At 30.5% G+C, this 12,753-nt stretch overlaps 1 protein-coding gene across 1 annotated transcript; it reads left to right on the forward strand.

The window, feature by feature from the left end:
• Nucleotides 1–1,476: 1,476 nt before the first annotated feature.
• Nucleotides 1,477–8,983, forward strand: zgc:174698 (the record flags this gene model as incomplete). Its single annotated transcript, NM_001115112.1, is given in 7 exon segments — nucleotides 1,477–1,688; nucleotides 4,779–4,944; nucleotides 5,024–5,545; nucleotides 6,528–6,593; nucleotides 7,626–7,696; nucleotides 8,280–8,323; nucleotides 8,590–8,983. Coding segments are annotated over 7 exon segments (1,130 nt in total), but the record flags the coding sequence as incomplete, so codon positions are not given.
• Nucleotides 8,984–12,753: the final 3,770 nt, after the last annotated feature.

The raw sequence follows: 12,753 nt of genomic DNA on the forward strand, positions 1-12,753 counted from the left end.
ATGCAGTTGTATGAGCATATAAAAGAAAAAATTAATCAATTGAATGTTTTCTTTTAATATTTTATTCATAAATGTCCGCATAGTATTTGTTTTTTTAATAAAACGATTATATGAAGTTATTTATAATGTAATATCTGTTATTTTACATTAACGGCGAACGAAGCTTGAGACAAAAGAGAAATTTGAAGCTTATATATATATTCAGGAACAGAAACCCTTTTTATTATTATTTTTTTTTACAAAAAAAAAAAACAAAATAAAGAAACTAACTTATTTTATTTGTGTATATATATATATATATATATATATATATATATATATATATATATATAATATTTATGAAATATTAAAATATGCTCTTTGTATTAGAGGTCTGTATATTAGATTCGATTTATTGTTGTTTTTGGACATCTAGACTTTAATTTGATCTGTATTTTTTAAGATTTTGTTGATGTTGCTCTTTTTGAATGATTTTGGTTGTTGTTATCATTTTCTTAACATTTCATTATACTTTCTTATCGTTAAGTCTTATTATGATGGCCAATAAAAACCTAACCGAAATCCCTATTGATAAAAAATCAATAGGATTTTTTTTTTCATGTTACTTTTACAAACACTCGAATATTTGTGCCGCTTTACTAGCAAGAAATGAAAATAAAAACACTTTAATATAAAATATTTATTTTTCCACATTTCCCTAAATAAGCAAGCGGGAAATCGTGTCACGTGACGTAACAACCATCCATCGCTGTACTGATCCCGCTTTCAGCGGTGAGTTAATGTACACTGATTCCACAAATTAAATAAAGAAATTTTGTTCTTCACACCATGTTTGTCTATGTGCATTGCTCACATGTATATTTAGGTTATTATATTTTGATAATACACGTTAAAAATAAGTGCTATGTTAGCATGTTAGGCAATAACTTACTTTATTAACGTTACTTTACAAACAGTCTTGGTAGGCAAGTTTATTCAGATAATTTAGCTTAATCTGACAAGATATTTACATATACGTTTACTCATTTAACGTTAGCAAACGCTTTTATCCAAAGCTATGTGTGTGTGTGTGTGTGTGTATATATATATATATATATATATATATATATATATATATATATATATATATATATATATATATATATATATATATATATATGCAATTTTAATTAATAATTTCTATTGCTATTTTGAGTTCATTGAATTCATACTGTTCCATAGTTTACTTTAACTTACTAATTACATTAAAAATGTCTTTGTCTGTTAAATAATTTATACATTTATATATTAAATGATTGAGTAATTAAATATGTTAAATTATTCTATGTGCATATACTGTTACATAAAATTTGTTTTATAGCTTGTAAATAATCCTTTCTATTATTGTATTAAAAAAAAAAAAACTTTAAGATACAGTGTTTTCAATGAAAATGTATTTTGTCTATGATTAATATTAATATATATTTTGTTTCCTTCCAGAGAGAATGAAAAAACCCAAGCAAAAGCCTTGCCATAATTGTGGGGCTTTAAATGTTTCAAACTGCAAAACGTGCAGAAATTGTTTTGCTGCCATTGCTTTAAAAGCAATCATCATGGCAAAACAAAAAAACATTGAGGAGTCGTCATGGGCAGCAAACAACAAAAAACACAGGAATTCTGCCCGTGTTGTAGATTCTGCCCGCACTGCTGTAAGTACATTATTTGAGTACAGAGGCATAGTGTATAGAAAATTATGTTGTCATTATTAGGTAAAACTAAATCAAAAATGTATTTCTGAACAAATGTACACTGTTAAAAATTGTCCCGTTAAAAAACAGTAAAATACTGGCAGCTGCAGTTGCCAGCAATGTACTGTTATTTTACAGTCTGTTGCTGTAAAAATACATGGACTACATTGATTAACACAATACTCAAGTGAACTCATTTTGCTCACTGAAAGCAACTGCCTCAACTTGGTCAACTGCTGAATGAGTTTATGAAGTAATGTGCTATACATGCTTAGAAGCATACTTATAATGATAACTTATTTTAGTTAATTAGAAAAGTTCGGTTTAACTCTAATGTCTTATTTTCACAACAGCACACATACATGTAAATCTGGAATCACCAGAGAGATTCTGACTGCATCAGCAACTAAACAGCCGCTATCTTTAAATAGAGAAACATGCAGAATAACATCAGCAGTTCATTGTTCATCTTTAACTCATACACTGGCTCTACTCTCCTCCACAACGGTGACACACAGAAGAAATTAGCTTCAGGTTTTACAGTAAAATACTGTTTTTTCCTTGATTTAACAGTAATCTACTGGCAGCTGTGGTTGCCAGCAATCTACTGTTTTTTTACAGTCTACTTCCGTTGTGTAAATTAACAGTATATTACTGTTAAAATACATTTTTACACTGTGTTTTTACCTCTCACACCTTTAACCCTTTAAACCCCAGAGCCTATACTTCAGTTTTAATTTAAGTGTCCACACTACTGAGTGTTCAAGAAACATTTAGCAAAGCTGAAGTAAATTCATTAATTAACTGACTAATTAAATGATAATTGAGGATTAACAATGAACAAATGAAGAAATACTGAAGGGAGAAAACAAGAACAGAACATACAAAACTTTAGTCACAGCTTTATAATGAAATAACCTGAAGAACAACAAATGATTAAATCATTTAAATGATCAGCGGATGATTAAACAACTCTACAAACATCATCACCAGCTACACTTATTACTTAATACATGTATTTTTGTATAACATCTACTAAAGTTCTTCTTGAGAAAAAGTTAAAGTTTTACGTCACCATCATGGAGAACAGAGTTTGCTTTAGTTGGGCTCTTAGCCCTGTCATTTTTAACATTTATATATTTTGGCTGCTGCAATTGTTAAGAACTTTGTTTAAAAAGCTCCTTTGATGTGGCAAGCCAGCCAAAAACCTAAATAAGATCTGGTGATGTTCATGTTGCTAATAAATGGCAGAGTCTGTTCTCATTTCGTATAATACAATTTACTGCTCCTATTCAATGTTAAATCTATTGTTTTACATTATATGTATATATATATATGGCAATGATTTCTGGAAGTTTTTAAGATTATCTTGGACAATAACACTGCTCTATGGTGTACATCGCACTCAAAGAGACATCAATAATCAGCATATGAACCTCAATAATGGTGACAACAAATTTAACAAAATTAACAGTTTAACTCACAAACAGGCAACTGAAAGTCTAAACATAAACAACAGCAGAATCAAACACAAATAAAGAAAACTGTGAGACCATCATACAACATTTATTTATACCGCAATGCATGCTGGGATATTTGTACAGTGCCACTCCCAGCATGCATTGCAGCATGAAACATTTGAGATGTTACCATTGTTGAGATACAAGGTCAGATTCATGAGGTCTGAGTGTGTATTTGTCATAACTGAACTGTTTTTGTATGTTATTTATTAACTGTTAAGTAATTACGGAGGTATCTTTTCTGTTTTCACTTCGCATTAATTAAATTAATACCTGCAACTAAGCATAAAATCTATTGCATGTGGCCCTTCTTCCAGATTTATACCAAAACATTTATCAGAACTAATTTCAGACAAATAGATTTCTCTATTTATTGACTTCCCAACTTTATTGCTAAATTGCTTTTAGTACAAACGTTTTGTAAACTCTGTATTACAGCAGTTGGAAAGTCTTCTTAAATGAGTTCAAGGGTGAAGAGCCCAACTAAACCAGCCCCTCACTCCATTACGGTGACACAAAAAACACCTTAATTTCTGTTGGATCTCAATGAGAATAGTATGGAAGTCAAATCTGTCAGTAATAAGTGTGTGTCTGCTGTTGTTTGTGGAGTTGTTTAATGATCCTCTGCTGAGACTGAAGCTGTTTTATTTGATTTGATTTTATTTAATGTTGTAACTCAAGTCACTGTTTGTGTTTCTTGTTTCTTTTCTTCAGTAATTGTAATTATAAACAGCAGGTGTTCATCAGTGTCTGAATTCACTCATTAGTGTTCATTAAAACTGTCAGGTGAACTATATTAGTTAACTAGTGTATGAAATAGTGAACAAGGACACAAAGTGTGATTTCAAACACAGACTTCAAAACACCGAATCTGAACTCTGTTAGCTCACAGTTTTCTGCAGTTGGTTACTTTCTCGAAAACAAAAATGTTATTCAGAAAGCACTGTTTTTAACAGAATATTACTGTTTTAGTGAAAAAACATTATTTTACCGTAGAATCTGACCGTTTTTTAACAGCAATTTTTTACAGTGTATTCATGTCAGGTCTGACTATATTAACTGATCATATTTTGATTTTTAGCTATCGATGCAGTTAATGCTTGAGATCCACAACAGCAAGTGTTGTTTTACCAGAAAACTATAATTTATTCTAATCAATTTTCTATCATGATCATTTAAAGAGCAGCTTTTGTGTTATTTTAAAGTGTTATAATATTATGTTTCTCTAAAGTTGTTTAAAAAGATCTAAGGTTGGATTTTTTTTCATTACTTTACATATGTACTGCAGTACATGACATAAACATTTCAGAGCATTTGTGGCAGAGATTATGCAAATGTATTCATTTCATTGTGGTCACATAGATCAGTTGCAGGCAAAAGATTCTGAAAACATAAAGACTTGTTTTGGCAATTCAGAAACTATCTTTTACTTTGATAATGCAGATTTGCTACAAATGTATCTGGGATGTTTGTGCTAATATTATGATTATATTGCATTTTTCTATACTGTTTTTATGTATTTATTTTTCAGGTTAAGAAATTGGAAATGCTGGGCTACAAGCCATTGTTGTTTATTTCGAAAGAAAAGAAAAAAGGATTTAACACAGAGCTAATAACAACAATGGGTCCATTTGGAGAGGGACCACAGCAAAAAATTATAGATAAAATGGCCAGCCTGTACGAAGTTTTTATTAAAAGTAAGTATTGTGGTCATTTGATTACAAAATTCACAAAATTTCAAAGAAATCTCTAACTTTATTTTAAAATTGTTTATAGATTTCCAGAGGTTTCAGAATTCGGCTGCAACAGACCCTGATGTCTGCCAAAACCTAGCATCATCGGTTTCTCCTCCAGCTTCTATTCCTCCATCATCTTCCTCAAGCCTTCCTCCTCCACCATCTTTCCCAAACCTTTCTCCTCCACAAACTTCCTCCAGCTTTCCTCCTTCATTTGCTGTTCCTCCACCATCTTTGCCAAACCTTTCTCCACCACAGTCTTCTTTCAGCTTTCCTCCTTCATCTGCTGTTCCTCCACCATCTTTCCCAAATCTTCCTCCTCCACAATCTTCTTCCAGCTTTCCTCCTTCATCTGCCCCTCCACCTTTATCTTCCAACCTTATTCCTCCAACTAATTCCTCAAGCTTCAGTCCTCCTACCTCCTCCTACATCACCCCTCTTCCACCTGCCTCTTCATACAAAACACTTCCTGCTCCACCGCCTACTTCCCTCACTACTACACCTACTTCCTCTCTATCAAGTCCTGCAGTCCAGTGCATGACTACAGATTTTGGTGATTCAGGTGACTTTATTTGAACTTTTACACAGCATTTTTCCCATTTTAGTTGGGACAAACAAGTTATATAGAAATTTAAAATTAAAACATTAGTTGTGTAAATACAGTTGAATTCTGAATTATTTGCCCCCTTTCATTTTTTTCTTTTTAAAGTATTTTTAACATATTTAAATGATGTTTAAAAGAGCAAGGACATTTTCACAGTATGTCTGATGTCAGTTTTTTTATCTGGAAAAAGTCTTATTTGTTTAATTTTAGCTAGAATAAAAGCAGTTTTTAATTTTTAAAACCATTTTAGGGACAAAATTATTAGCCTCTTTAAGCTATATATTTTTTTCAACAGAACAAACCATCGTTAAAAATAACTTGCCTAATTATCCTAACCTGCCTAGTTAACCTAATTACCCTAGTTAAGCCTTTAAATGTCACTTTAAGCTGTATAGAAGTGTCTAGAAAAATATGTAGTAAAATATTATTTACTGTCATCATAGCAAAGATAAAAGGGTCACACTTTACAATAAGGTCCATTAGTTAATGTTAAGTAATGCATTTACTAACATGAACAAACATTGAACAATACATTTACTACAGTATTTATTCTTGTTAATAAACATTAGTTAATGAAAATACAGTAGTTCATTGTTAGTTCATGTGCATTAACTAATGTTAACAAGCATGGACTTCAATGTTAATAATGCATTAGTAAATATTTAATTATGATTAATAAATGCTGTACATGTGTTGTTCATGATTAGTTCATGTTAGTAAATGCATTAACTAATGAACCTTGTTGTAAAGTGTTACCAATAAAATAAATCAGTTATTAGAAATGACTTATTAAAACTATTATGTTTAGAAATGTGTTGAAAAAAATCTGCTCTACATTAAACAGAAATTGGAAAGAAAAAAATAAACAGCAGGCCAATAACTCAGGGGGGCTAATAATTCAGACTTCAACTGTATGTGTTATTTTTGTGTGTTTTTACAGATTTATTCTCCAGAGAAAGTATCATAAAAGGGGACAAACAGAAGAAGTGGATCTACAAACAAGCAGGTAATGCCATATTGCTGTTCTGAAAAAATAAATAAATAGCAGATTCTGAATATTATCTGAATAATTGTATGCATATAAACTTTGTTACATTAAAATTTATATAATGTAATATTTGATTATTTTGTATTTTTTACAGTTTCCTCAATTCTTTTCTGTTGCCTTGCATTTAATAGTACTATATGACAATGAGTAAAGAAACTATTAAGAGGATAATTTAATATATAGTATTATTGTAAAATTATGAATTATCATATAATAATTCTAATATAATATAATATAGGTGACACGGTGGCACAGTAGGTAGAGTTGTCACCTCACAGCAAGAAGGTCACTGGTTTGAGTCCTGCCTGGATCAGTTGGTGTTTCTGTGTTTGCATGCTCTCCCCGTGTTGGTGTGGTCCCATTATTAATCCACAGTCGCCACAGCAGAATGAACCGCCAACTTATCCAGCACTTTTTTACGCAGCGGATGCCCTTCCAGCTGCAACCCTTCACTGGGAAACATCAATACACACTTATTTACAAACATCCACTACTGATAATTTAGCCTACCCAATTCACCTGTACAGCAAGTCTTTGGACTGTGGGGGAAACCAGAGCACCTGGAGGAAACCCATGTGAACGCAGGGAGAACATACAAACTCCACACACAAATGCCAAACCAGCGACCTTCTTGCTGTGAGGCGACAGCACTAACTAATGCGCCATTGCATTGCCCAAAGTTGATGTTATACTCTACACATTGTTTACAGTAAAACAGAAAAAAAGATGTGTTTGAAATATGCTATACAAAATATGCTGTTCTCTCATTTGGTGTAAATGTAAATGTTACTATAAATTAAAATGCACATTAAAATTTGAATATAAAACAAAAACTATAAAACTATTAAAAAAATAATGTTTAATGAGTGAAAGCAGTTTACATTTCAAATTTTCATGTTTCACAGTATTTATATCAGACTCATTGCTCTCTGAACTTTCCTGCAATATTAAGTAGTTTTTGTAAGTAAGAGCTATATATTTCTGCTGCAGAATGCCAAGTACATTCCAACCAGAAAACCTTTCCATATGACAGGATTGTGAAAAGGAGGATGTCCAAAGAAGTAAGACCACTTTTTTATGTTTGAATTTACTTAAGTAAAAAAATATAATTTTATAAAAATAAAAAGATTTATCCCGTGGTTCTTTTTAATTTAAGCGTGATTTAGCTTATAATGTGTGGGTATTTATAGTGGTAGTTGAAATCATTAGAACACCAGGCATATCTGAAAATATAGATTTTTTGCCTCTAAAACATAATTTAATTTCATAATGAGCACAATCATTTTAATCTGATCACAACTAATATAACATGAATTTAGTCCTACTGGTTTGATCCACTGTTAACTGTAATAATTGGTATGTGCGTAACATGGTATGTCAGGCATTGTGTCAGCACGTTTCCAGACAACTTTAACATTGCTTTCAATGCCTTCTACAACCAAAGCCAATCTAGCTGCTTCTTTGAAAGTACTTGATTGTGTGACATTGACAGTGAACAGGTTTAAAGACAATTATGCTGACCTTCTAGATATTTCATTTAATAGATATTGTTGTGGCTAGGACAAACAATTATGCTAAATGTTCAAATAATTCTAGTCACTGAGTACTAAAAGTGAATGTTGCTCAATACTCATGTTCTTATAGGGTGTTGAAGAGGCCAGAGTCAGATGGAAGCCGTGTTCTGGATGGTAAGTGTCACAAACACTATATAATTCTGTCATACAGTGGTGGAAATATGTTGAACAAACTATGAATGTTTTTTGATGTAAACAATTATTCTTGTAGATAATAATGTGAAGTGAAGATAACCTTTTTTCAAAGCTTAAAATTGTAATAATCTTTAACTAATAAGTCGGTGTTTGCACCAAATTACTTTTTAAAATTATGTTAATTTAAATATCACAGACTATCCTGTAAACATAATTATAATTAAATGTTTTTTACTGATTTACAGTGGGATGAAATGGAAAGACTCCTGGGAGCCATCAAATCACTTTTTGTAAAATACAGTGGGTTATAAAAAAGGAATGCTTTTAAAAAGAGATTTGTCTACTGCTGTTGTAGCTATTTTCGGTGCAGGTCTTGTTTTTGTTTGTTGTTTTAAATCTACTTTAACTCAGCACATGTTTAAACCCACATTTTGACATTGTATTTTGTTTGATTTTTATTTTTTGAATTGTATTATAATAAATTTTTTCTGTTAACCTAGAGTAAAGACTTCCACGCACAAAGATAACCACTTACAGTATTTTCATCTACGTCATATCTGCAGCCACTAAATCACTCGGCAAAATTGTTTGAATGTTTGTATTTAAAAAAAATAAATAAATATATTAATGATTTAAATGTAATAAATGCATTTCTGGTTCTTCAGGAGTTTTATGGCTCACATCAGAGCCATTAAAGTGTGCATTTGCAGCATAGATACATACAAAATTGTTATTTTTTAAATGTTTGTACCACAGAACACAAACTAACACATTTATACATTTTCACTCTGCAATTTATAGTAAGCTATGTGTAGGCACAGTATAACACAAGGCAAAACTATTTATTTAAAAGACATTTGTGAGAAGTGTACTAATTTATGTAGAAATAAGTGCAGAACACACACACACACACAGTGCTCAGCGGAAATCAATATACCCCTCAGAGATCTTTTCTTCAAATTAGTATCTTTTATGGAGTGCTATACAAAAAGGTATTTCTGTATATACATTAAAGTTACATATACATTACACCAAAGTTAAAACTGAAACAAATGTAACAAAAAGATTGATCCCTCTTTTTATTTAGTGCTTTAACTAATTTGTTTCAATATAGTTACTGTGTATATTGTGACACATGGTACAGTTTAGAGAATATTACTTTTTACATTGCACTTTTGATTGGAAAATCAAATTAAACTTACACCTTTATCCACCCCTAAACCTATCCATACCCCCAAACCTGTCCCCACCTTACCTGTATTTCACCTTCAGAGTATCAGAATTGTTCTAAAAGACATTATGAACACAGTAAGTACAATGTATTTACTTTTTTGATATATAGATATCAAAACATTTTGGTACACTTAGTCTAGGTGGATTATATAAGTTAAACAAAATTGTGTTAAAATGTTTGTATTAAAAGTTTTGATCAACTTCAAATACTGAATGTCTTTGTATGTGAGAGAGATAGCAGAAGGCTATGTTGTGTAAAGTGGAAAACGAAGGAGAAATGTATCATGTCATGACTGCAACAGCGAGTGGCAAAAAAAACTAAACAAACATAAAAAAAATTTAAAAAGACTTTGCCAACAGATTATAAACAAATCTTGATTCTATTATCTCTGAAACTCAGTCTGGGTTTATAAAAGGCCACCATGTTTCTATTATAATGAGATTAGTTTTGGATTTGCTAGATTTTGCTGATTCTATTCATTCAGATGGTGTCATTCTTTTTCTTGATTTTTATAAAGCCTTTGATACGATTGAGCACCAGCTTCTGTTTAAAGCGTTGAGGTTATTTGGATTTGGGAACTTTTGTTAACACTATGGCTTTGTTTTATAAAGGAATCAATAGTTCAGTGATTGTTAATTTTAATACTTCTAATGGATTTGATATTTTGTGTGGTATTAGGCAGGACGGCCCAATCTCTTCCTTTTTATTTTTATTAGTTACAGAGTTTCTATCCTTAAGCATTGTGCAAAATCAAGATTTGAAGGGAATTTCTGCTTTTGGGGGGGGAGATTAAGATTTCACATTTGGCAGATGACACCACTTTATTTCTAAAAGATGACTCAAACGTATAAAATGCTTTAAATTTAATTTCTGACATCTCAAGTGTTTCTGGTCTAAAGTTGAATATCTCCAAATGTGAGATAATGCCTGTTCATAATTTGAGTTAGGAATATATAGAAGATATCCCAGTTAAATCCACAATTAAATATTTCATTATTTATGTTACTAAAAATCTTTTAGTGAGACAGCACTTAATTTTTTTTTTATCTAGGATCAGCAAAACTAAAAATATTCTTAATTCCTGGCTACAATGGGACCTGTCATTATATGGAAGAGTTTTTTTGTCCAAGGCAGAGGGTCTTTTTGTATATCCAACGTTATCTTTATTTGTTGAAAACAAAATGGCCAAAGAAATTAATACTGTTTTCTTAAAATTTATCTGGAAGAACAAACCTCATTAGTTGAAAAATGAAGTTCTTTCTAGTAGTAAAGCAGAGGGGGGTGTAAACTTTTTTGATTTTTCTGACATCATATACATTTTTTTAATTATTTGGAAGATTATTTGGAAGAGATGCCTAACCAATCCAACGCATATTTGTTTTTTTTTATTCACAACTACTTTTTGACAAAATTGGTAGTCTTTTGTTTCTTCTTAAATGTAATTATCTTCCCTCTAAGCAATGTCTGCTTGCTTGGCAGCTTGGTTACGTTCACAATTTTTCTCCCCACCGATTTCTCTTATGGAATAACCGAGATATTACAATCAGAAACAAATTGTTATTTTTCCAAAGTTGGTTTCAAAATAATATTAATTGAAATCTTTGCTTGTTTGATGATGCATGAAACATTCTTTCATATGAACAATTTATAACCTACCACTGTTTTCCAACTCTTAACAAATTTAATAAAGTTGTTAAGGCAGTATCACTTGGTTTAGTTCACCTAGTTAAAACTCACTGTAGATTTAACTCAAGGAGCTCAGTGAATATTCATTCTCCTTTGCTTTTAGAAGGTGTTAGTCTGTTAGATAAGAAATGAAACAATAGCTTTGTGTGTCAAAGTTTTCAATTTAAAAGAAAAATTTATTTTAGAGGAAAGTGTTTCTGGAGGTCTTTGGTTGAGGATATAGACTAGAACCTGGCTTTTACCTGGGAAATATTGCATTTCCAACAAGGCAAAAGAAATACACTTTACAATTGTACAGAATATCTACCCTGTAAAATTCTAGTATTTCCAAATGTTTTGAAATCGACAGCCCCTGTTCTTTCTGCGAACAAGCAGAGGAGACACTTGTACATATGTTTTTTGATTGTCCAATATCCAAACAATCTTGGTCACTCCTAAATTCTCATATATCTGCTTTTGCCAATGCTGTGAATTGCTTTAATCTAAAAAAACATTATTTTTATTATAATAACCCAAAAGCTAAATCCCTGGAACACATCATACTTTTTTTTATCTTATATGGCAATTTTTTCATTCACAAACAGAAATTTGCAAATAATTACTCATTTGCTCATTTTAGAATAGAATTTAACTCCCTCCTAAAATCACTTCATCTTATTAACAATAAAAAAAAAAATCTAAGATTCCTGAAATATTATGCAGATGTATTTAAAGAAGATTCTCAATTTTAGTTACTTTCCTTATGGTGATTTGTTTAAGTGTCATTGTAATTTCATTCATTTGTTTAATTATGTTTGTTTAATTTAGTAATTTTAGTATTATTATTATTAATATTATTGTTAATACTTTAATTATATTAATATTTTTTCCCTTTCTGTCTAATGGTATTATTTGTATTTGTATGTGATTTTAGATATTTTTTCTTATGACAAAAAAAAAGTGAATCAACTGGAGAAAGGTTTGTTTAAAAGCTTTTACACAGATATAAACCGATTGATTAAAGTTTCAGGTTTTTCATCCAATACTAAATGAAGTTCTGCTGTTGACAATTTTATTTTAACCCTTTATACTACATAATACTATTTTAATCAAAGTAAAGAGAACTATTGAACAACGTGTGTGTATTAAGTGTCTTAATGAAGGTTTAATTTATTAATTAGCATAATTTCACTTTATTCTAAGTATACATTACTATATATAAAAAATGCAGTACTAATTTTAATCAGCTCATTTGTGGCTGTTGTTTCTTGCTCGGACTTACCAGATTTATTTTTGTTAATTACTCTCATATAAAGAAACTGTTGAAGGGAAGTTATCTTGTTTCTATTCATAGTTTTATTTATTTTAAACAGGACATTTTTATTGCTTTGTTAATTTTAAACAGGATAAAATGTCCATAGCAGAGACAAACTATATATAATAAGTCATGACTTATGACTAAGAGTAAGTGGCAAAAAAAGAAAAAAAAGACTTTTATTTTGGCATGACT

The sequence above is a fragment of the Danio rerio genome, chromosome 4 (genome assembly GCF_052040795.2).
Source record: "Danio rerio strain M-AB ecotype USA chromosome 4, GRCz13ab, whole genome shotgun sequence".
Classification (NCBI taxonomy): Eukaryota; Metazoa; Chordata; class Actinopteri; order Cypriniformes; family Danionidae; genus Danio; species Danio rerio.